Raw genomic sequence first — 25,118 nt, forward strand, 5'->3', positions numbered from 1 at the left:
TGTGCACCCCTGATAATAATCTGATCTTATAAAAATTTTTATAAAACTTTATCTTATAAATACGCTGTGCTCTCCTTTATGTTTGATTTTATTTTGCCCCTCACCCCCCAACCAGTCATGGCAGAAGACCGTTGTGAGGTTTAACCTGAGATGCTGGCGTTTCAGGCATAATAACGTTAATTTACAAATCGACAGGGGATTTTAATGAATCAATATCACTTTATTCAATTTAGCATGGATTGTAATCAGAAAGGCGATAATCAAAACCCACCCCTAATCAAGAACTTGCAAAGTAAAAACATGCTCTATGTCAGGTAGCCCTTTTGTTATTTACATTTAAAAAGAGGATTAGTGTTACTGTGCGCTGGCTGAGTCTGTTTCGTTTCTTAGAAATAGTTTCTCCTGCCCTGGAGAAAATCCACTTGCATGGAACAGAAGAGGCTGTGGAGTGCAGGAACTACACTGCAAGCTGGTAGATATGCAGGTATTCCTGGGTCCTGCAGACTATCACCTAAAAACAATAAACAAAATGATTTTCTAAACTGTGTAGCAATGTAATGTACGTATAGTGTCAAATACATTTTTGTAGTCTTCATTAGCTTTAATTCACATGGAAGTGTGGGAGCGGCGGCTTTGCTCGTGCGCGATTCATTTGCAGTTTGGACGCACGTGAACATCTCCTGCCCTGACAGCGGCTGGAGGAGGACTATCCTCCGCCTGTGAGCGCTTTGGCACGAGCGAGGTGCCCACGGCAGCACCCGCTGCTTGTTGAGAGCAACAAGCGCTTTCACGTCAAAAGTCGTCATAAATAAGCCTCCAATAACACCAGAAAAAGCCGCCAGATTTGTCGCAAGTCGCTTTTTAGAAAAAAAAAAAAAAAACGACGCTAAGGGGGGTTTGAAAACTCCCTAAATATAGCGACAAAATCGCTAAGTTGGAAACACTGTTTGGACTGTTTTCAGGGTATTTAAAAAAAATTCAAAACAAAACCGTGCGTCACAATGGGTATTCTCTGAGCATGCGCAGAATTACGCACAGCTGTCATGTGATCCTGTGACCGAACAAAGGATCAAAGGCTCAAAGAGCGCTGACGTCAAATTCGCTGCCACAAAAGTCTATAAATAGCCCCTCCTCACCTTTGCAAACACAGTTTTACTTGGAACATTTTCAGAAACAGCGAGTTGTGTTTAGCAAACCAGACCTTCAGAAAGGGACTATTTTAAAGTTAAATAATTAAGCACACGTATTTTTCTTTCGACACGTTGCATTAAGCTTTTAAAGAAATGTCACGAGAAATAGTCAATAATTCACAGTCTGACAGAGCGATTCCAGCGGAATCACAAAGACTATATGGGTTAGTGGAGAGAGAAATATCGGATAGAGACCTTCAAATGAAAATACAAGAACAAATTAGTACGATGCACCGTGATGTCAAGGCAGAGTTAGAGAGACTTGAGCACCAAGTGGGAGAAGCTCACCACAAAATAACAAAAAAAGAAGAGATAATAGAAAAACAGAATAGAGAAATAGATCACAAGACTGAACAAATAATTGAGCTGAAAAAAGAAATATGTGTTCTTCAGCGTCGGATGAGACAGGCTCTGGATGAAAAACAGTCAAGGGTGGATTCTCTGGAGGCCAAATTGCAGGAACAGGTTAACACCGTTCAAATGATGCACCGTGACTTTCTGGAAAAGGAAGAATATCTCCTTAGACAGAACAGCAGCATTGCTGCTCAGTTGTCACTTATTGAAAGGGAGAGAGACGAACTCAAGAAAACCTTAGAGCCTCTTGAGTACCAAGAACAACAGTCACAGGTGGAATCTCTGGAGGCTCTGCAGCTGGAGAATTTTGCTCCTGAACCTGAGGAGCTTTTTTTTCCTGCCTTGGAACCACCTGTGGTCCTGACACAGGAGAATTTTGCTCCTGAACCCGAGGAGCTTTTTTTTCCTGCCTTGGAACCACCTGTGGTCCTGACACAGGAGAATTTTGCTCCTGAACCCGAGGAGCTTTTTTTTCCTGCTTTGGAACCACCTCCTGACGTGGTTCCGACACAGGAGAATCTTGGTCTTCAACCTGAGGAGCTTGATTCTCCTGTCTCAGAACCATCTCCTGACGTGGCTCCGACTAGTAGTGGTTCATGGCGTCATGGTGCCAAACGCCTACTTAAAATAGGTTTAGGTGTTGCCGCAGTAGGCCTTATTATAGCTGCAGCTTACTGGGGCTTTTCAATGCTTAACAGTGATTGCCTATTTAACTCTGTCTATGGCCTCGTTGAGCCATATTGCCACCTTGGTGATCGATTAGTTCCCTTTTAAAGACTAGTAATGATGGACTGCTTTTCAGCCACAGTCCAGAAAACCATACGTTGTTCATGTTAGCTAAATGTTGCTCATGTTCTCTAACTTGTGCTCTCATTTTTCTTTTCTTTTGCCTCTCACCCCCCAACCAGTCGCGACAGATGGCTGCCCCTTCCTGAGCCTGGTTCTGTCAAAGGTTTCTTCCTGTTTAAAGGGAGTTTTTCCTTTCCACCGTGCCTAGTGCTTGCTCACAGGGGATCATTTGATTGTTGGGGTTTAATTTGTTAAAAAACATAACAAATTAGGTGAGGGGTTCACATAATAGAGAGCACAACAAAAACTACAAATTTTTAAAAAATTTGTTAGTTGCAAATCAAAATAAAGACAACAATTTCTGAAAAACATCTCTTACGGCTCTGTTTATTTGCTTAAATGAATACTTGTATTTTTTGTCATAGAAGAATATACATTGTCTTAAGTATTTAATAATTTTAAATTTAGCCCTGCGCTGCATGAGATAAACACAGACGGCTGTCGAGGCCTGGCAAGGGAAAGTTCCTCTTCAACCTCCAAACTCAACCCAGTTTGTTACTCGCAGCATCGCAAAATTAGACACAGCAATTTCTTAGAGTCTGGTTTAAGTCCTGAAATGACATCTCCTTACCTGTCACGGTTCTGGGTCAGTTTGACCCAGTATTTTGAGTTGTTATGTTTTGGTGTGTTTTTGCATTATGGATTTTTTTCTTATTCTCTTGTGGTGCTTGTGTTGGTTATGATGATGATGATGATGATTATTAATCTATGTTTTAGTTATTCTTGTTTAGGGATTAGTTCTTAGGTTTTGTGTTCTCATGTTTTTTGCTGGTTTAGTTCAGTGTCTAGTCTGTCTCTCTCTGTCCGTGTCTTAGTTTAGTGTGTATTGTTTCCTGTTTTATTTTGAAGGATTGTGTCTTATGTCAGTGTGTCCAGCTTCGATCCCCTGACTCGTTAGCCCCAATCTCTCCCAGCTGTGTCTCCCTCCTGTTTTCCATTCCCTGATTACTTCCCTGTGTATATTAGCCCTGTGTTTTCCATTGCTCAGTGTTGCGTCGTACAGGTTATATCTGTGTGTTTTTGTGTTCAGTACTTTCATGTTCAGTACCCTTGTTCAGTTCATGTTTTGTTTTCTCCAGCAATAAAGTTGAGGTTTTAAGTTACAATTTTGTGTTCGAGTCCTGCATTTGGATCCTCATCTCTGCCTGCCCGCACACAAAGCCCTGACATTTCCAGCATAGAAGCATTCACAGTCATTACACTGTATGTACACTATATGTTGAAAAAAAGAAGAAAAACAGAAAGCCAAATAAGAAATACTTCTAAGCAGTAGAAGGTTGTTGACAGTAGCAAGCTACAGGTCTCTCAATATCTTACTGTTTAACTTTTGTGTTAACTAGATTGACATTATTGAAGTCAAGGTTAAATTTTAGTAATGGTGGTTTCAAAAATAGTTTCAATGCACTGAAAGGTGATCCAGAAGTAGAAGAGTCATCAGTGAATAATGAAACTGGAGATGTCACTTCTAGAGCAGGACATCTGACTTAAGTCTAATGAACCACGTGCCATTCATTCTTCTTAAATATTTATTACAGTAGTTCATTAAAGAAAACCCGAGAGTGCGAGAGAGAGAGAATATGAACTTAAATTAAATAAATGACTCCAATAAGTAAGAAAGGAAACATTCTAAAGTCTCATTGTACTGTCGCCTCTGTCAGTGCGCCCTAGGGTGGCTGTGGCTACAATGTAGCTTGCCATCACCAGTGTGTGAATGTGTGTGTGAATGGGTGGATGACTGGATATGGAAAGCGCTTTGGGGTCCTTAGGGACTAGTAAAGCGCTATACAAATACAGGCCATTTACCATTTTTTGCATCGCACAGTTACTTTTTTTGTGACGCAATTGTGAGTAACTGTGCGTCACAATACAATATTATATGACGTAATTTTTAAAAAGTAGAACGATACAGTCCTTTTGAGTTACAGAGTCGGAACGCTTTTCTTGGTTCCGGTCGTACGGACGTTTTAGAGTGCGACACAAAGGAGTCACGCTTGCACGATATCAACACTGACAGTTGGTACAGGTTTTTGTGTGTTTGCTGTTAAGCAGTGGAGTAAACCATGGAGGTCCTGGGAGGACAGTTTAGCGACATGACCCCACTGGAGCTGGCGGCTCCTGTCAACACTGTAGCTGTGAGTATGAAGACCGGAAAGGACCGAAAGTCTAGCAGCACGAGCACAGAGATGCTAACGCTAGCGTGGAGGCTGTTAGCTCATAGAGATGCAGAGTGAAGGGGAACGTCCTGTGTCCCAGTTTGTTGTTTCTGATAGATATTGTTTCTAGTGTACAATTTGGAGAAAGTGCATAAGTATGGACACAGTTCGAATAGTTTTCGCGTTATGAATAAAAACGGACTTGTTGTTTATTTGCTCGTTTTCCCTTTTTAACAGGAAAAATGGAAGTTGTTACCAGCCTTCCTGAAGGTAACAGAACACAACAGCCCTTACACACTTTTACTAAATTTTAATGCTGCTTGATTAAAATATGTTTAAAGTATGGTAGAAACTATAATAGTGTGCTGTCATGTTTATAAAAACAGTTTGAGGTGAGCTGAGCTCTGTGAGATGGTGCGTTACCCTGCTGGAAGCAGCCATACTGTGGTTAGCACTAATGCTTAGCAAGCCTTGGTGTTTAAATGGTGCTTAGTCAACTGGGGACCGAAGTGTGAGAAGATAATGTCCCCCAACCCATTTATACCACCACAACCAGCAGCCCCATGCTTTCATGATTTTCACACCAAATTCTGAAATCAAAACTCATTAGACCAGAAAACCTTTTTCCAATCTTATATTGCTGAGTCTGTGCAAAATGTAGCCTCAGTTTCGTGTAGTGGTGTAGTAGTAATTTGACTTACTGTTTCCTTCCTATCACTCCAAAGCAGTCAGACAATAACAAGGACATCTTTATTTAAATAGTACAGGTCATTACATAGAATAGAATTCAACTTTATTGTCACTGGTCAAAGGAGCTTGCAAAGAAAAGCGTCTGGACTTCTTTAAGTTGCTTGAAGACGTTTCACCTCTCATCCGAGAAGCTTCTTCAGTTCTAAGGTCAAATGGTGGAGAGTCCCAGATATAAACCTAGTGGGAGTAACCCCCCACAGAGGGACAAAAGGACCCCCTGATGATACTCTAATCGCCTGAGCCAAGGTGTGAAACTGGGCGTGGGTCCCAATCAGCCAGGGTTTTGGGTGTGTTCATTGTGAAACCTGGCCCCACCTTATCATGCGAATTCCTGAGGTCAGATGGCCCAGGATGTGAGTGGGCGTTAAGGCGTCTGGGAAGGGATCTCAAAACTGGATTATATAAACTGGATTGTGAAGTGGCTGTTTGGTCTCTCCAAACAGCCACTTCACAAGCGCATGGCACAACACAGAAGAGCCACCTCCACAGGACAAGACTCAGCAGTCCATCTGCATCTTAAGGATAAAGGACACTCTTTCAAGGATACCAATGTTCACATTTTAGACAGAGAGGACAGATGGTTTGAAAGAGGAGTGAAAGAAGCCATCTATGTCCACTGTGAGCGACCATCTTTGAACAGAGGCGGGGGTTTACGACACCAACTCTCTGCCATCTATAATCCAGTTTTGAGATCCCTTCCCAGATGCCTTAACGCCCACTCACATTGGGCCATCTGACCTCAGGAATTCGCATGATAAGGTGGGGCCAGGTTTCACAATGAACACACCCGAAACTCTGGCCGATTGGGACCCACGCCCAGTTTCCCACCTTGGCTCAGGCGATTAGAGTATCATCAGGGGGTCCTTTTGTCCCTCTGTGGGGGGATACTCCCACTAGGTTTATATCTGGGACTCTCCACCATTTGACCTTAGAACTGAAGAAGCTTCTCGGATGAGAGGTAAAACGTCTTCAAGCAACTTAAAGAAGTCCAGACGCTTTTCTTTGCAAGCTCCTTTGACTACGATGACCTGGATGACTGAGAAATTATCGTATTTTACAGAATGATTATTTATACAGAATTACATGACAGCTGAAAAAAACCCTTTGTAGGTTTATGATGTCTTAAGGCATTAGAAACAATAAAATAAAACAACAGCATCTATTACCTGTGGGCCTGTGTGGCTAAAAAGGTTTTGAGTCTGTTTTTCAATGTACACTGAGATGTAACTGATCTTAGGTCAGCAGCGTGCTCCAAGGAACAGAGCCAGAATATCTGAAAGTACCCTCAACACACTAAGATATGATTTTGAGAACAGATCTGAAACTGATGACCTGAGATGTCTGTACTGGGTACCAAATCATCAAAAGCTTTGTGATTTCTGTGTACCTGTAAGGATTCCAAGGCTAGATTTTAAATGAGTAAGGGAAATCCAACTGATGATTTGGGGAGTCCTGAAACTAGAGCACTGCAATAAACTAACCTTCCTTGACATCCAATTTCTCAGTCAGTTTGAGATAGGGATTTTCTAACCTTTTTTTAAGTTACATAAAGCAGTTTTGGTAAGCTTATTGATGTGGTTATTTGGTCATTTTTCTTCTGATTCCTTAGCAAGATATTTTTGGCCAAAGAAAAACATTTAGTAAAAAGTGAAACATTTGAGTCCAGTATGGCCATGAAATAATGAAATATTGCCATAATGACCAAATATACCGCATACAGCGTGTCTTGTTCTTTTACCCTGTTAAAGTTTTAAGTCATGGACCTTCTTTAAATTACTTTTTTTTTGGTCATCAAATATCAAAGTATCCTCCTGTGTAATGATGAGAGAACAGTTGGTGGGTCTACATCTGTGTGAGTAATATTATTTGGGAGAGTAAACATGTATATCACGTTGTGTGTTTTGCAGGTGAAAGGTTTGGTAAAGCAGCACATCGACTCATTCAACTATTTCATTAATGTAGAGGTAAAACACGAGCATGTCTTTGTCCGTTGCTGCTTTTTCATGTACATTTGGATTTTGAGCATCGATGTCTCATTTGTTCTGCTTCTAGATCAAAAAAATTATGAAGGCAAATGAGAAAATCACAAGTGATGCTGATCCAATGTGGTACCTCAAGTAAGTCACTGTGTGCATCTACCATCACTGACTTTAACACTGCAGACATGCACAACAAGTTGTTTTTTTTATTTTTATTTTTTTTTATTAAAAGAGGAAATAATGGATTTTTAAATATTTGCAGATACCTCAATATCTATGTTGGCATGCCGGATGTGGAAGAAAGTTTCAATGTGACCAGACCAGTCTCTCCCCACGAGGTGAGAGTAGTCTGTGTTTCTGCTGTTAAGTATGAACCATTGTTTACTGTGCTTTAATTAAAGTTGAATAAAGCTTTAGAGTAATCAAATACACAGCTTTAAATTAGTTAAAATAAGTAAATTAAAAAAAAAAAAAAAAAAAATATATATATATATATATATATATATATATATATATATATATATATATATATATATATATATATATATATATATATATATATATATATATATATATATATATATATATATATATATATATATATATATATATATATATATATATATGAGCACATTAATTCTCTACACTTTGGACAGATAATCACACATTAAATACAGAGGGAACATGTGTCACTCAGGCATCTCTAGACTCAGTTGGCATTTAGTTGTAGCCCTCATAGAGGTATTTCTTAATTAATTATTTTTGTTACTTATATTTGAATGCCTACACCTCCAATACTTTCCTTTAAAGATGATGAGATATAGCTGAGAGTCATCTGTTTCATCCCAAAGTGTCGTCTCAGAGATATGACCTACTCTGCGCCCATCACGGTGGATATAGAGTACACCCGTGGCAGTCAGAGGATAATTCGCAATGCGCTGCCCATCGGAAGGTATCTTTTTTTTTTTTTTTTTTTCCCCCTCCCCTGATACAGACATATTTATGTTACATCTATATCAAATCTACAAATTTAAAACCTCTCCAGCAAAGCTCAGTAAGCCAACAAGTGCTAAAAAAAGATTTAGCTTTTGTGATTTTTAAGCTTTGTTTGCTGATAAACTGACCTCCTTCACTCATTTGTGCTGACGCATTCTGCTTTATAACAACACTGAAGCAATATTCATATTTTATTAATGAAGATAACTCTGCTTTTCTCAGGATGCCCATCATGCTGCGAAGCTCGAATTGCGTTCTCACGGGAAAGACGCCCATGGAGTTTTCAAAACTCAACGAATGTCCCCTGGATCCAGGCACGTAACCATAGCACTCTCATTTTAACTCTTTCCCCCTGAAGGGCCTCACCTGAACCCTTAATGATGAGTTTTGGCATCTCAGTATATATATATCAGTAAAATGTTTGATGACCATTTAGGGCTCTAGAGTGCGACTAATTTGGTCGCAAATATGACCAAATTTTTCAGTGGTGTGACTAAAAAAAATATTTAGTCGCACCAGTGCGACCAACTGTTCGGGTAACAAAAAAAAAATCGGCAACTCTCCGTGTGGTCAACAACAGACACACAGTATGCCCCTATCGTGGACTAAACCAATCAGAGATAGTCAGGGGCGGGACCTCTCTGATTGGCCGTGGTCCAGTTGAAAGTGCAGGTGGAAGTGGGAGGTGAGTAGCTTGAATAAAACGATATCGATTCATTAAATCCTGAATCGACTTTTAAATAGAACTGTGTTTTGCCAGAAACGCCAGATTCTCCGATTAAAGCCCACAAAACTAATTCAACAACCACCAAACAGCAAATGAGAGCAGGTACATGGATTCCACACAAAGACGTAAACACAGAGCGGACTCGACGCATCAGAATCAGCTTTCTCTTTCTCGGCTTTCTCACCTGATGGCCCGAACACGGACACACTGTCGGAGCTCACCGATTCTGATGCGTTGGGTCCGCTCTGTGTTTACGTCTTTTTGCGCTGATTCTGAGCTGCAGGTTTTGTTTTGAACCGAGCCAGCAGCAAAAGAAGCAGCAAACTACGCTTCACATTTGATAAATGTCGTCATGAATTCCCTCTTTTCACTTAAATGACCTCGGACAAGAAAGCCTAATTTCTGCTGTTCAATACTGAAGAAACTAAAACTTTTTAAAATTATGCAAAATTGGAGAATATTTTTAAGGTTATCTGCTATAAAAATCCAGGCAGAAAAATCTCCTTCATGTTTTTCTGTTTTATTCTCAGTTACTTTGACACAAAGGCATCTGCTGTGATGTTCACAATTCTGATGAAGTCTCACATGTATCAGTACTGATAAATGATCAGAATTATAATATTTCTGACTGTCTGAGGCTAAATTGAATCAAATCAGGACTTTGAGAACCAGAATCGAATGGATTATAGAAATCAGTGATGATACCCAGCCCTAGTGAGTAGCCTAGGCCTGACAGAATAATAATAATACATTTTATTTAAAAATGGCGCCTTTCAAAGCACCCAAGGACACTGTACAACAGATAAAAACACAAAAACTGGAAATATACACAATGATAAGAATAACAGATAAAAGTTAAGAGCATACAGAGGTTTAAACATAAGCAATTTTAAACAGATGAGTTTTGAGGGTGGACTTAAAAAGAGGGAATGAACTAATATTTCTGAGGTCAGGGGGTAAGGAATTCCAAAGTCAAGGGGCAGAGCAACTAAAAGCCCTGCCCCCCAATGTAATCAGACGAGCGGAAGGAACAGAGAGAGAAAGAGAAGATGAAGATCTGAGGCACCAGGATGGGAAGTTCATCTGTACTAAATCGGAGAGGTATGGTGGAGAGAGAGAATGAATAGCCTTAAATGTATAAAGGATTATTTTAAAATGGATGCGAAATTTAACCGGGAGCCAGTGAAGCTGCTTCAGGATTGGGGAGATGTGGTGGGTAGAGGAAGTCCTAGTAATAATACGGGCAGCAGAATTCTGGACACGTTGGAGCTTGTTAATGGATTTTTGTGTAAGGCCAAATAATCGTGAGTTACAGTAATCAATTCGAGAGATAACAAGATTATGGACGAGAATGGCAGTGGCATGAGGAGTGAGGAAAGGGCGGAGGCGATTGATATTACAGAGTTGAAAATATGCTGCACGTGTGACATTATTGATATGTGAATTAAAAGATAATGTGCTATCAAGAATGACACCCAAGCTTTTCACAGAGAAAGAGATAGGGACCAACGAATTATTGATAGTGAGAGAGAAATTGTTAATTCTGGATAGCAATCGTTTAGTGCCGACCAGGAGAAGTTCTGATTTATTGCTGTTGAGTTTAAGAAAGTTGGAGGAGAACCAGGAATTGAGTTCAGCTAAGCAGAGGGTGAGGGATGTGGAGGAAGAGTAGAATCAGGTTTGGTAGAGAGGTAAAGCTGGGTGTCATCGGCATAGCAGTGGAACTGAATGTTATATTTACGAAAAATATGTCAGAGTGGAAGAAGGTAAATGATGAAAGGAAGGGGCCCGAGGACAGATCCCTGGGGCACCTCAGTAGATAGAGGAGAAGGCTGAGAAGTGAAGGATTTTAATTGAATGAACTGAGTGCGGTCAGACAGGTATAAATGGTAAATGGCCTGTATTTGTATAGCGCTTTACTAGTCCCTAAGGACCCCAAAGCGCTTTACACAACCTGTCATCCACCCATTCACACACACATTCACACACTGGTGATGGCAAGCTACATTGTAGCCACAGCCACCCTGGGGCGCACTGACAGAGGCGAGGCTGCCGGACGCTGGCGCCACCGGGCCCTCTGACCACCACCAGTAGGCAACGGGTGAAGTGTCTCGCCCAAGGACACAACGACCGAGACTGTCCAAGCCGGGGCTCGAACCGGCAACCTTCCGATTACAAGGCAAACTCCCAACTCTTGAGCCACGATTGCCCCTTAAAGGTATGATTTAAACCAGGCTAATGGAGTATGAGAGAGACCAATAGAAGCTAATCTGCTAAGAAGAATGGGATGATGGTGTCAAAGGCTGCACTCAGATCAAGGAGAATAAGGATGGAGAAGAGACCAGAATCAGCTGCCATAAGAAGATCGTTTGTTATTTTTATAAGAGCAGTTTCAGTGCTATGCAGAGGACGGAAACCAGACTGGAACTGTTCGTAAAGGTTATTATCAGTAAGGTGTAGATGGACTTGTGAAGCAACTATTTTTTTCAAGAATTTTTGAGAGGAATGGTAGATGGGGTTAGGGGTTAGGGCTGTACAGGCAGTGATCACCCTCACTAATGTCTGATGCACATTCAGAAAAGTTGTACTATAAGCAGGTCTGAAATATGACAGAAACGGCTCATTACTGAAAAGAGTTTCAAGGAGTAAAGAATTAAAACTTCCTTTACACACTCTGAGAGTAATTAAGTAAAAGAAAATGACTTGTCATCAGGTTCTCCAGTTAAATTGATCCGTGTCCCTTGTTTTGTTTTCTCCACAGGGGGTTATTTCATTGTAAAAGGTCAGGAGAAAGTCATTCTGATCCAAGAACAGCTGTCCAAGAACCGAATCATTGTGGAGCAGGACAGGAAGGGTGCAGTTGGAGCATCAGTTACCAGGTACTGTAACAACCTATCCATTAGCAGCTGTTCATCCATGATTTTAAAGTCGCCTTCTTGGCAGACATGTAAAGAAAAAATCAGCTGTTTCTTTTCAGTAGCTGTCTTGTTTGACCATCTTAACCTTTTCCTTTTATTGGCTTCTTCTTTGCGATTCTGCCCAGAAGCGCAGAAGTGTGGAGACGACTCAACAGTGTGGATGCTGTGACTGGTGCTTGGTGGAAACCATAAAGTGAAGCTGCTAATTTAAGACCTGTGAAACTCTGATATATTCGTGGTCATTCCAGTTCATCAAATCTAAAAGGAAAAAATTTCCACCAGGACTGTGATCATCAGTCTTTCTTGAATTAATTCCAGGGAAAGATGCACTAATTACTAGGAATTATGCAACATTATCCTTGGAATGTTTTAGGGGAAATCCCTGGTATCTCAGGAGTGTAGCTTATGATAACATAGACTGATGGATGCTTAAAGGTCAGAAAATATTTGAGTGTCCTGTCTGTGATAGCAGATGTTGGAGGCCACGATTCTGCAGACTGGCACTTAGTTTACAGATTCTCGTACACAAGGTTCGTGGCATTATTTAAGTATGATTTAAAATAAAAGTTTAAATCACGGCAATTGTTTTATAGACATTAAAGCTTTAATAAGGAACAGCACTGTTTTATCTGGCTGTAGTGTCCTATTTCAAATCTCAGATGGTCACGTGGGAGACATTTGATGACCTGACACTGAATGACCCTTACACCCTTGCTCAGTTGCGCACTCGGTTCTCCAACTTTGCACTTCTCTTTTCTAAATGAAAAGAATACATCACTGTAGATGTTGGCTGGAGTTAAATATAAACCTTTGTTTTTTGTTTTGTTGTTGTTGTTTTTAAGATTATGCAAGAAGTAGATCTATGTATAGCTTAAGCTTTTAGTCTTATATTAGTGGATCCATCTAATTTCTGACTCATTTTCCAATTTGGGGTTGTGTTGGAGCCGGCTGTCATAGGGTGAGCTCTGCTCAGGTTCCCAGATCAGCAGAGAAAACCATTCACACCTTTGACCAGTTAATTATCACCAGTTAAGTTTTTGGACTGTGGGAGGAAGTCTGAGTATGCAGAGAGACCTCACACAGTTATAAGGTGAACATGCAAAAGAACAAGAACCTGACACTAAACATGCTCGTGTTTGCTCTGCTCTTTGTGTCCTCTCCAGCTCCACTCATGAAAAGAAAAGCAGAACTAATATTATTGTTAAACAAGGCCGTTTCTACTTGAGACACAACACGCTGTCAGAGGATGCCCCCATTGCAATCATATTTAAGGTAGGGGTGATTTTTTTTTTTTCTTTATGAGTCTGCTGAAATAAGTCCAGTAGGTGGTGCTATAGCACAGGTAAATGGTCAGAGATGAAGATGTTTGTGATGTTATTGCCTTACAGATTGAAGCAAAGACTTGTGAGTGTTTCCAAACTCTGTCTTTGTTTTTGCTACAGCTTGAAGTTGTTCCAAAGCTTAAGTTACATATATAGAGAAGTGTTTTTATATGAGATCGTGAATAGTTTTAGAACTCTAGTTTCATTAGTTGCTCGACTGATTACATTTCTTACACCACCTCAGAATGAAAATGTTAGCTGACAGCTGGTATCATGAACTTCTTTGCCCTCTGAGGAGAGACCTCTTCAAACATGTTACCTTATGATGCTGCATGCTCGCTGTGTTTTCACTGCACGTGTTTGCCGGGTAACGTCTTCCCCAGCCCTCCCTCTGTTTGGCAGCGGCTGCAGAGACGATCTGGAATCAGTTCCCACAGCTTCACATTTCCATAAGCAAATGTCAGGCAACATTATGACTCCCTCCTCACCTCACCCCTCCCTGTGAACACTCCCTGTCTCATGTACTCCCCCTTCCCGGTTAAGCTTTTATCTAAATATAACAAGATTTTTATTTTTTGTAGTTGTACAAATATTTTACACACACCGTTTACATGTCATCCACACAGGGGATGGGTGTGGAGAGTGACCAGGAGATAGTTCAGATGATCGGCACAGAGGAGAGTGTCATGGCCAGCTTCGCCCCGAGCCTGGAGGAGTGCCAGAAAGCGCAAATCTTCACACAGACTCAGGTATTTTATCAATCCAAGAGAACCAGAGCAGGCCGGTGTTATTTCAAGCTTAAACAAACACTCTGGTCAGTTTAGCCCCATTTACTCGATGTTAGATTGAAGCTTTAATTATCTTTGAATTTTGATTTCCAAAGACAATATACTGGTAATATAAGGGAAAAAAGTAATATTACAAAACTGAAGGAGCACTAAAAAGCACTGAAAGTACAGTGCTAATGTTTATGCTATAAAAGAACTACAGTTCTAAGGGTTATAAGACTTGAACTTCACCACCACTAACAAGAGAGATGTCGTAACATGCATGGGATGTACATCTTGGTTAAATCTGTGCTGTAGGTATGCTGTAACCGTAGACTATTCTCTCACCTTAACCTTAGCACAGACATGGTCCTAGCACCACCAAAGATGACCAATTGGTCACGTAGCCCAGAACCTCAGCCTGTTGTTTGTTCCCGGCTGGTTTTTGTAAATAAGCTCCCCACCTTCATATTTACAGATGTGACAAGTTAAAATCACCCAATAAAAATAAACTGTTGTTGAAAACGACACCTTTTCATGCACATCTAGAGTGGAAGTTAATTTTCTGACTGTTTATTAAACAGAAATGTTCCTCGTGCTCAAGTGAATGAAATCCTGATTCAAAAAACTGTTTAGAAAATAATAATTTTTGGGTGAGAGCACGTAAAAGTCAGTGTGAATTGCTTGGCATCTCTAATGTGCGATCATTAGCTGCGGATGTGTGCAGAGCAGGATGTTGTTTCTGTTTCTATTGGCTGTCTGCTGTCAGAAGGTATTTTCTTTGTCTCTTTGAGATCAGATGACGAAGGTTTTGTCTTACCAGCCAGTTAAGTAATGCTTTTCATGGGGATTTCATGAGGCCCACGTGTTTTTCTTTGACATCGACAGATGAATGCAATCGGCCAATTTGTTTTTCATAAAGATTATGTTGTTAGAGGAACCGCTGATGCATTGATGAGTCCACATTTGCTTCCTAGCAACCGGTCGCCACAGCTCTCGTGTTCCTCTGTCTGCCAGCCTCCGTGATGTCTTTTCATGGTATTCATTGGGTCATTGTATTGTGCACAATGAGGCCTAAATCTATATAATTAAAGGCAGATAAGGCTTAAGAAACATTGTTATCAGATTATGATAAATAATCTGGCAAAACCAAATTTGACTGTCATCTTCTTTTCTTTTTTTGAATCCGGACACTGTTGATTACATCTGATTTCTTTTTTTAAAATTTCTCTAAATTAAACAGATTTTTTTTTTTTTTACCTTTACCTTAAAGAAATATTAACAATAATTATTTTTATTTTTTATGCAGTTTTGAGGGCAAGTTGGGTGGTCCATCCTTATTAACCTTTGACCTTTGCTATAATTCTGTTGAGGACTCCAGCTGGGCGCTTACTCAGGTGTGGGTGATGTGCACATTGTTCCCTTTGTGGTTCACTTGACCTACCAAGAGTCTGATACACGATTCTCCGTTCTCTGTTTAAAAATTCAGAATGTTGATCTTTTACACAAAATATCTCCTCGAGACTGTAACATTAATTTATATTAATATTAGTGCTGTCAATAGATTAAAAAAAATTAACTAACTAATCTCACAATTTTCTGTTATTAATTGCGATTAATCTCAATTACTTTATTAATAGCCTGGCTCCAATTACATTTTTTTATTCTTTATATTTTAAGTAATTATCGTTGTTCACCGAAGTCCAGTGGTCTCCGGTGAGAGCGACATTCCTTACTTGCACAAGCTTGCTGGACTGCTGAGCCCTCTGGTCCCCATACAAAGTGTGCAGTCTCGACACAATGGTTCCTCTCGAGGGCAGATTGTAACACTCATCTCCTGATGCAGCACGAATGACTTCTCTCAGTCCATCATCTTCTACTATGCTAACTGGTCGGCAGTTTTTAGCTATCCAAACAACCAAGGAATTGGTTACCTTTTCTCTCACATTTTTTGTTATTCGTCCACAAGCACCATACTCCTGAAGCGTAGACTGGCGAGGTCCCGTAGAGGTGGATTCAGTTGGGTGTTTTGCTCTCAGGTGATACGCCAGTGATGAACTGCTTCTGTGGTACTTGAATTCAGCGTTGCAAATTGTGCATCTTACTCTCGTTTTGTCCAACAAGCCATCAGGCAACTTCTTAAAGAGAAACTTTCCACCTAAAAGTCCACCCTCGTCCATGCTTGCGTGTGTTAGCTAGTGTTAGCTAGATAGTAGCATGGTGTCACTTCTTCTTCTTCTTCTAATCATTTCTGTCAGGCCAAATGCCAGCATAGCACACTGTTGCCCCCTCCTCCAGAGGTGCTCATGAATTTAAAGGTCTTAGATTACAGGAAATTAATAAAAAAACAAAATCAGCGTTAAATTTTTTTAATGCATTAAACATTTCGCGTTGATCTTAACAATTAACGCGATAATTTTGACAGCACTAATTAATATTTATTTATATTTGTTGTTTTGGACATTTTTGTTGGTTGGAAAATTAACTGATTCTCATGGTGCGTTCCTTGTCTGACTGACAGTTGATGTAACATATACACACAGCTTTATTAGGAACACCTGCTCAACTGCTTGTTAACACAATATGGCAACAAATCAGTGAATTTAGGTTTTTAGACTTGTTCAGAATGGCTGGCTGAAGTTCAAACTGAGGATCAGAATGGGGATGAAAGTTGATTTAAGTTCCTTTGAACATGCCATGGTTGCTGGTGCCTGATGGGCTGATCTGAGTATTTCAGAAAATGCTGATCTGCTGGGATTTCTCCACACAACCATCTGTATGTATCTGAAACAATCCAGTCAGCCGCAGTTCAAGCGGCTGACTTGAACTTCTTCAAGCTGGTAGGTAGCAGTACTCAAATAACCATTCTTTATACCTAAGGTACCAGAAGAGTATGAGTGCTGCGAACTACAGCAGCTGAAGACCACACCTACTGTCAGCCAAGAACAGGAAACTAAGGCTACAGTTCACATAAGAGTCATTAGAACTCGACAATAGAAGATTAGAAAAATGTTGCCTCATTAGGCTCTCTTCCACAGTGTGTCCTTGTCCTCCTCCTGTCTTCCTCACCCCCAAATTAGTCATGTTGGTAAAAATATTTATGTTCCTCAAAAGGTTGAATCAAATGTTGTTTGGCTGCTCTGTTTCAGGCCCTGAGGTATCTTGGGAATAAAGTGCGCAGACAGCGGATGTGGGGAGGCCCCAAGAAAACAAAGATGGAAGAGGCCAGAGAGCTGTTAGCATCTCTCATTCTCACACATGTGCCTGTATGTAAACAGAATGCTCATCACGATAACTGGCATTCACACTAAAAGGTTACTCGACAAAATGTAAAGACTGTATAACTTGTGTCCAGGTGAAAGAGTTTAACTTTCGGGCTAAGTGTATTTACCTGGCCGTGATGGTCCGGCGGGTGATCCTGGCTCAAGGGGACAACAAGGTGGATGACAGAGATTACTATGGCAACAAACGTCTTGAACTGGCTGGACAGGTAAGCTTCTGTGCATCTGTCATCCTTGAGGTTTTAATGCACTGCCTTTATTTAATGCTGCATTCAGTTCTGTTTTTGTTCTTTGACTTTAAAACCAAATGAGCCAGAGTTCAGTTCAGACTATAAAGTTTTATTTAAATGATTATTGATTTTTTTTTTTTCATGTTTGTGAGCTGAAAGGTGTTTACTTCCTTTTCTTTACTCATAAAACAACTAGAAACAAAACATGCCTGATGCTTATTAATACCATACGAGCAGAAACACACCAACACTCTCGTGCTTCAGTGTGAAGGGATCACAGCACTACACCAGAGGACAGCGCCGGCTCCAGGCCTGATCTCTCACCTGCACCTTTGTTCCTGCCACCTTCTTTTAATAAGACTCTCATTATTTTCCCTCAGCTTTGTTTTTCCCTGTTTTGTTTTTGAACCCCCCTCCTTTCCCCCACTAGTATTTCAGCCTGGCTTTGTCGGGAGAGAGATATGCGGTGGCACCAAAATCCTGAGGCTGTGGAAGCATGGGGATTTTTCAGCACCGTGACAATAGAAATGCTGCCTTGACTGGAGCGATTGAGCTAATCCGCAGGCCCGGCTCTGATAATGTAATTACTGCTGTCTTAAGGCCTTTAATTTCCCCCCCCCCAACCTGCTCTGTATAAGGAGCAGGAGATGGAGGGATCGAGGGAGGGGGGAGCACAGAGCCCTGTTTCAATAAGGGGCTTACATACTAACAACGCCAGCAATCTCCTCACTCTCCAATTATGGTTCCCTGACATTCAACTAATTGGCCTGGCTGCGCAATGGAAGCTTAATTTCTTTATTAATTTCAAGCAGTGCTGCCTGTTTGTTTGGATGTATGCTAATGCACAGGTTGGGTGGGGGTTGTAAGAGAAGTTGCCTCCTGTAGACCGGACAGAGGACCACAGGGACCTGGCTTACTTGTGAGCTGGCACACCTGGCTATTACATCTGGCAGTAGATGCACGTGAACTGACACTGCGTGCCAGGAGACCTGAGATTTAAAAAAGCAAACAAAAAACATCTGCATTTTTTTGCTTCTTTTTAGCTCCTGTCTCTGCTGTTTGAAGATCTCTTTAAGAAGTTTAATGCCGAATTGAAGAAAATCGCAGACCAGATCATCCCCAAGCAGAGAGCAGCTCAGTTTGATGTGGTCAAGCACATGCGGCAGGATCAGATCACCAACGGCATGGTCAATGCGATATCCACGGTGAGAAAGTCATGGCTGCTATAGCTCAGGAGGTCGTTCCATCTCAAACAACATTTTGGAAAGTTTTCTGCTCAACCGTCTGCATGTTGCATCAAAATTTTATGGTCCAAAATTTTTGCGTATATAATGAGAATTTTAGCTTCATATGTCAGACACTTTTAAGATACATAATTTTAGAAAAGGTTCATCGCTGTCAAACCTTTTTTAATGTTTATTTTTATGTTTAAATATAAATAGCTGAAAACTATTAAAGATAAAATCTTGACATTTTCCAAGTTACAGATCCTCTAATTTGCCTGCATCCAAAAATGTCTGTTCATTGGCTAGTTAAAGTTTAAAGAACAAAAAATCCCATATTTGAGTATGCACTAATAAAAACAAACAATAAAAACCTTTAAATAGGCTATTAGTGATCATTTTAAAATGATATATAGTTAAATTTCACAGCACTGTAATACAAAACAAGTGTACATGAAATTCTTTGTCACAAAAATGGACCAAATTCATTTTCATTCATCTTTTATTTTGGGTTGATCAAATATAAAAAACTAAAATATCAGTATTAATGGTGTCCTGGTCGGCTGAGCTGTATTGCTTGCTGGCTGGACTCTCTTTAAAGTCAGTATCTGACATCAAACAGCTTGCAAAACAGTCTTGATGGATAAATAGAGCTGCAGGCCAAAAGAAACAGACGTGCAGGGGAAATGTTCATTTAACATATCAAAATGTTTATTACATTTATTAAAGATCCTTATGATAGCTTAAAAAAAACAAAACAATCAAAAACTATCAGGCGTACCGACATCATCAACCGTAGTGCCTCCAATTAAGTAGAGGTTCAGTTTGTGTTCCTATGTGAGTGTTAACTTAAAATTTTCTCATGCTGTACTTGTAATAGAAGAATAAAGTGGTCACTGATCAAACAAAAATTAGAAAGCAGGAGTTACTTAGATGGAGATTTGTAGATTTATATTAAAACAACATTAAGAGTGAAATCCTGCTTCCGCTTTCAGAATTTAAGCCAGAAATGTCTCTTTCTTAATTTGGAGTCATTGCATGAATTTTTGTAATATTAAAATGAAACATGCACCACTTATGAATAGTTGCTAATACTGGCACACTCTAGCTTCCATTTTTGGATGCTTATCAGTCATTAAAATGCATTAATGAGCAATAAAGTGTTGTGTACTAAGTAATATTTACTATGCAGTATGTAATTATTGGTGTTGATGTTTTCTTGCAACAGGGTAACTGGTCTCTGAAGAGATTCAAGATGGACCGTCAGGGAGTCACCCAGGTCCTGTCTCGTCTCTCCTACATTTCAGCTCTCGGCATGATGACCAGGATCTCCTCCCAGTTTGAGAAGACGAGGAAAGTCAGCGGACCGCGCTCCCTGCAGCCGTCACAGTGGGGAATGCTGTGTCCATCTGACACCCCTGAGGGCGAGGTGAGTGTGCTGCGGCAGCCACACCTGATGGCCCAGGAGGTTTCTCAAAGGCTAATATGCTGTGGCACATGTACTGCTATATATAGGAATCATGGTCAGCAATTTCTTTCTCACTTTAATGAGTTATTCTCATGTTATAACACTCCCTGTGATGGTTAGACAATGATCTACCTCTAAATGGGGATTGGAGGGGAGGTTACTGACACTGAGACTCTTAGAAAAACTCTTGTCTCTGTGTTTTTATGTATTTCCACAAGGATAATATTGGATTATATATGTGTATCTGTAGGCCTGTGGTCTGGTGAAGAACTTGGCTCTGATGACGCACATCACCACCGACATGGAGGACGGTCCCATCATCAAGCTGGCCTTCAACCTCGGGGTGGAAGATGTGAACCTGTTGTGTGGAGAGGAGCTCTCCTACCCGAGCGTGTTTCTCGTCTTCCTCAATGGTAAACCTCCTCCTCCGCAGTGGAGCATAATTAATAAATAAACACAGAGAGAATTAACACCGGAGGCTTTTGCTTTAGATCGTTTGAAAAGAAAGTCTTAATCCTCCCTGTTTTGAATGTGTTGCTTATGAACATGAAGGGAAAAATATTCTGTTTAGTTTACAGAAGGTAATTTTGCATTTCACTGTGAGGCTGATAATTCATTCATTTCACGACAGCAGTAGGTATTATTCTTGAGTCAAAACTTGGCCCCTTAATTACTGTATATGTTTGTCTCGCCACTGATAACTGTCAAATTATATTAGCTGCCATACCATTTAATTAGTTGGTAGCAGCAGGTGTCAAAGCCCTTCAGATTGTGTTCAGTGCAAATGTGTCCTCACACAGAGGCAGAGCACAGTGTCTCCTCTGTTCTCCAGTCATTTGTCTGTCAGACTTGATATGAACACACCCCTACAGGCAGTTAGAGCTCCGTTTCTTCCAGAGTAAGCTGCGGTGTCTTACAAATGCCGCCTTCACTCCTCCTTTGCATTTAAAGTTTGAATTTTAACCAAAATCAGCTGATGAATAATTTGTCGTGGCTTTTTTGTGTAAAAATCCCATAAATGTCCTGTTTTAGCCTCTTAGATGTCAAATGTGTCCATGTTTCTTGTTTTATATAATGGAGCTCTTCAGACAGGTGTTTATTGTACTGTGGCCATTGTTATATGGTTTACTATTCTTTGGCATTTTACTGATAATTTGACTAACTGAGAAAACAACTGGTAAATTATTGGATAAGCAAAATCCATGTGTTTATTAATGTGAACTCTAAATGTTAAACAAATGTGATGCAGCAGGTTAAACAGCTTCACACACAAACAACCAAGCAGTGATGCAATCAAGAACAATCCTACTGTCCCTAATGTGAACTGCAATATCTGTCAAAACTATGTCAAAAGATGTTGTTATTGAACAGTCTCTAATGCATAAACTACATTTAACAGTGCACTCTTTTTAGCGGGTTTACATCCAGCAAACATCTCTGCTGTGAGGGCAAAACCTTCACTCATCACAGCCACACACCTACAGACGCTACCTGGCTCGTCAGAGAGTGAAATGTAGCTCCTCAATGATGCTGGCAACTTTTCTGTCTCTACGCTGTGACAATAGTGTTGTATGCATTGTGATCCATCAGATGTTTTCAACATTGACAAACGTGCTACAAGTGACTGTGACATGAATTTGAAATAATGAAGTGAAAAAGTCACATAAAATAATCAAAGGAAGATCAATATAATGTGTTCTTCTTATCAAAGGGTTTTGTAACATCAATAAATTAAAAAAATTGGTCTTAGCCTGTTTTGGCGTGCTGTATCACAATTGCGTAACAATTGTTTGGTTGCTCTTAAAGATTACTGAATACGCAAAGTCAGAATGTGTTTAGCTCAGCACATCAGTCTTCTAACCCAAAAATATGTTTAATATTTAATGTCTATCCTCTTTATCTGTATCATGTCCACAGGTAACATCCTCGGTGTGATCCGAGACCATCAGAAGCTGATCAACACTTTCAGGTTGATGCGCAGGGCGGGTTTCATCAATGAGTTTGTGTCCATTTCCACAAACCTGAGCGACCGCTGCGTCTACATCTCATCTGATGGAGGACGACTCTGCAGGTGCGGAAGTTTAGAAAAAATAGCATAATGTGGAAATAAATGTTTGCTGAAGATCGTTACACACCAGTGTGTTTGCTTAGCGTAACATTGAGTTCTTTAGTTGTAAGAATGTTTTTCACACAGCTTTGTTTTGTTGTGTTTCCCTCTGCAGACCATACATCATCGTAAAGAAGGGAGTTCCAATGGTGAAAAACAAGCACATCGAAGACCTGTCTCAGGGCTACAGGTGAGGGTAGGAGTGCAGAGAGTGACTGCTGTTATTAAAGAAGCAGCTCTTTAAGTTACTGTTTTGTTTTTTAAACTCGCCACTTTGGCTTATTTGCTAACTTAATAAACATCAATTATACAACTGCTTGAAAAACAAAAGCCACTGGTTAGTATCGTGCATATTTGTGAAATTATGAGTGTATCCTCACACCACAATCACACCATACAGGCACTTCCCAAACAGTAGATTTTTATTAATAGTTTCTGTACTTTACTTCAGAACTTTTGAGGATTTCCTACATGAAGGCCTGGTGGAGTATCTGGATGTCAACGAGGAGAACGACTGTCAGATTGCCCTTTATGAATACATGATTAACAAGTCAGTGGCACATGATAAGCTGATTTCAGTAAAATGAAAAGATCATTCAGGTTTATGTCAAGTAAGTTATACCTGTTTTTTGGGGGTTTTTTTTAAACCTCTCTAGAGACACAACACACTTGGAGATCGAGCCCTTCACACTGCTCGGGGTGTGTGCCGGCCTCATTCCCTACCCCCACCACAACCAGTCACCCAGGAACACATACCAGTGTGCTATGGGCAAGCAGGCAATGGGTAAGAGTGGGCTGAGCAGCTAGCACACAGGTCATCAAACTGCAAGGATCTCGAATCCTTTCTCAAACATCCTCCCCACAGCTGCATGTGCACACACAAACACGGCCTCTTACAGTAATTTAATCTTACATGAACACATGAACAGTGTTCCTAAGCCTCCTAAATCTGCCGGTTCAGAGTTTGCACTTTTATTTGCACAAGTTAAAATCATACAAAAGGGCATTAGAATAACAAATGGTATAGATACAAGCAGCCTGCTGGTTCATCTCCCCCAAAACTCCACTCCTGCACCACTTCTTGTCAGAATGCATTTGTATGTGTGATTAAGTGTCTCATGTGTGTGTGTGTGTGTGAGTGTGTGAGCATGAACATCAAACATGGGGAGCTTGCGTAGGTTTTCTTTTGTGCTGTGTGTGCAGAGGCCCTTTCCCTGCCAGTCACCCAGAGTGTCATTAGCAATTCATTGTGTCTGCTCTGGCTGTGCTCGGGGGGTCAGTGTGCTCAGCTGCAAAAGACCACTGAGTGTGCACCCGGAGCTCCTTGGTAACCAGAACTTCCCCAAACGGCCCTGCTAACATTCATAAGGACTGCGGTCGCCCCCACCCCTCCACTTTACCTTCATCCGTTCCTTCCTCCCCGCCCTCCCAGTCTTTACAAAAACACTGACTGGAACTATATTTGGCCCAATATTCTCTGCCTTGTCTATTTTGTATGGACCGCTCTCATACATGTGCAAATCTGGCTGTGTGGCCCGGCCCTGTTATCACACGCAGTTTAATTGTGAAGCAGTATCATCTGACAAGTGTCAAAACCACACGGAGGCCAGACTTTAGGCCATAATATAAGAGAGGTCTAATCAGGAGGAAGTAACATCTATAATCCTCTAAAAATGGATTTATTGACAATTTTATATATTTTCTTATAGATGCCCTAAATCACTAGATTACAGACACACAGTGAGTTACATATAAGTTTTTATTAAAAATTCAGTTCTTTTTTTTTAAATTCGTGATTCTTCTCTCCAGGGACTATCGGCTACAACCAGAGAAACCGCATCGACACCCTGATGTACCTGCTGGCCTATCCTCAAAGGCCGATGGTCAAAACAAAAACCATTGAGCTGATTGATTTTGAGAAGCTGCCGGCTGGTCAGAACGCCACCGTGGCTGTGATGAGCTACAGTGGCTATGATATTGAGGACGCTCTGGTCCTCAACAAAGCCTCACTGGACAGAGGTGTGAGATCTGTCCAACTTAAAGAATTGCATAGTCGTTTTTAAGCAACAAAATACCAGAATAGGAGGTAGAAAATCTAATGTAACAGTAAATGTGTCTCCAAACAGGATTTGGACGGTGCCTTGTCTACAAAAATACAAAATGCATACTGCGGCGTTACACCAATCAGACTTTCGACAAGGTGATGGGCCCCATGTTGGATGCTGCAACACGAAAACCCATCTGGAGGCACAGCATCCTGGATGCTGATGGTATCTGCTCCCCTGGTGAGTACCAGCAGGACTGGAGCAAATCCAGCATGGTTCGCTGCTCCTTAACAGCCTCTTCTGTGGCATTCATTTTATGAGCATTATCTGTGTCATTAATAGTGGTCAGGAGTTTGTTTTTACTGATGTTTCACTCAGAGAGAAGTGAAGCCTATTTTGCAATATTTACACACACACCACTTCTTACATATCTCCATAGTTTTTCATCGATTGGAACAGTTAGAAATGTGTTATCAATATTATTAGTATGAAGAAGAAGAAAATAGGATCATACAGTACAAGTGTGGATTAATCAGGCATCTCACGTATGCCTGATTACAAGCCAGTCCATTTCATGCATGCACAGTAGCGCAGGAAAATAGTTGCTCACACACTCGCTGTGGCCATTATTGAGCTCTTCACTGTGAGTGAACACACAGTTCCCAGAGTAAATCCTGGTGGAACCACCACAAAATCGTTTTTTACAACAAACCAAATCTGGCACCTAAATCACCCTCACCAAGCTCAATATGGACATTT

At 40.6% G+C, this 25,118-nt stretch overlaps 2 protein-coding genes across 3 annotated transcripts in view; both read left to right on the plus strand.

Annotated features, from left to right (window-relative positions):
- The first annotated feature begins 1,136 nt into the window (after positions 1-1,136).
- Positions 1,137-2,712, plus strand: LOC147324500 (uncharacterized). The gene has a single exon (XM_086298318.1). It carries the CDS (start codon positions 1,284-1,286, stop codon positions 2,316-2,318), a length of 1,035 nt encoding a protein of 344 aa, XP_086154444.1. The 5' UTR covers positions 1,137-1,283; the 3' UTR covers positions 2,319-2,712.
- Positions 2,713-4,323: 1,611 nt separating this feature from the next.
- polr3b (polymerase (RNA) III (DNA directed) polypeptide B) overlaps positions 4,324-25,118 on the plus strand; it is a 32,388-nt gene continuing 11,593 nt past the window's right edge. The window contains exons 1-21 of one of the 2 annotated variants that reach the window (XM_086298307.1): positions 4,324-4,525; positions 4,784-4,816; positions 7,204-7,260; positions 7,349-7,413; positions 7,538-7,613; positions 8,127-8,227; positions 8,494-8,585; positions 11,760-11,877; positions 13,080-13,188; positions 13,865-13,987; positions 17,155-17,271; positions 17,361-17,495; positions 18,560-18,721; positions 19,968-20,168; positions 20,458-20,620; positions 22,125-22,278; positions 22,430-22,504; positions 22,766-22,864; positions 22,971-23,098; positions 24,124-24,333; positions 24,441-24,599. In XM_086298307.1, the coding sequence (XP_086154433.1) occupies positions 4,454-4,525; positions 4,784-4,816; positions 7,204-7,260; positions 7,349-7,413; positions 7,538-7,613; positions 8,127-8,227; positions 8,494-8,585; positions 11,760-11,877; positions 13,080-13,188; positions 13,865-13,987; positions 17,155-17,271; positions 17,361-17,495; positions 18,560-18,721; positions 19,968-20,168; positions 20,458-20,620; positions 22,125-22,278; positions 22,430-22,504; positions 22,766-22,864; positions 22,971-23,098; positions 24,124-24,333; positions 24,441-24,599 (2,449 nt within the window). In that variant the 5' untranslated portion in view covers positions 4,324-4,453. Of the gene's footprint in view, positions 4,526-4,601; positions 4,702-4,783; positions 4,817-7,203; positions 7,261-7,348; positions 7,414-7,537; positions 7,614-8,126; positions 8,228-8,493; positions 8,586-11,759; positions 11,878-13,079; positions 13,189-13,864; positions 13,988-17,154; positions 17,272-17,360; positions 17,496-18,559; positions 18,722-19,967; positions 20,169-20,457; positions 20,621-22,124; positions 22,279-22,429; positions 22,505-22,765; positions 22,865-22,970; positions 23,099-24,123; positions 24,334-24,440; positions 24,600-25,118 lie in introns of those variants that run through there. The other variant, XM_086298308.1, reaches the window with a different exon arrangement.

This window comes from Aulonocara sp. 'chitande type north' Nkhata Bay, linkage group LG7, assembly GCF_057382095.1.
Source record: "Aulonocara sp. 'chitande type north' Nkhata Bay isolate Kocher_YH1m ecotype deep benthic linkage group LG7, A_spYH_male_GT1.1, whole genome shotgun sequence".
Lineage (NCBI taxonomy): Eukaryota > Metazoa > Chordata > Actinopteri > Cichliformes > Cichlidae > Aulonocara > Aulonocara sp. 'chitande type north' Nkhata Bay.

What these genes read in the sequence shown, in the direction of transcription:
- LOC147324500 (XM_086298318.1), top strand. Translation starts at nt 1,284, where the DNA reads ATGTCACGAGAAATAGTCAATAATTCACAGTCTGACAGAGCGATTCCA.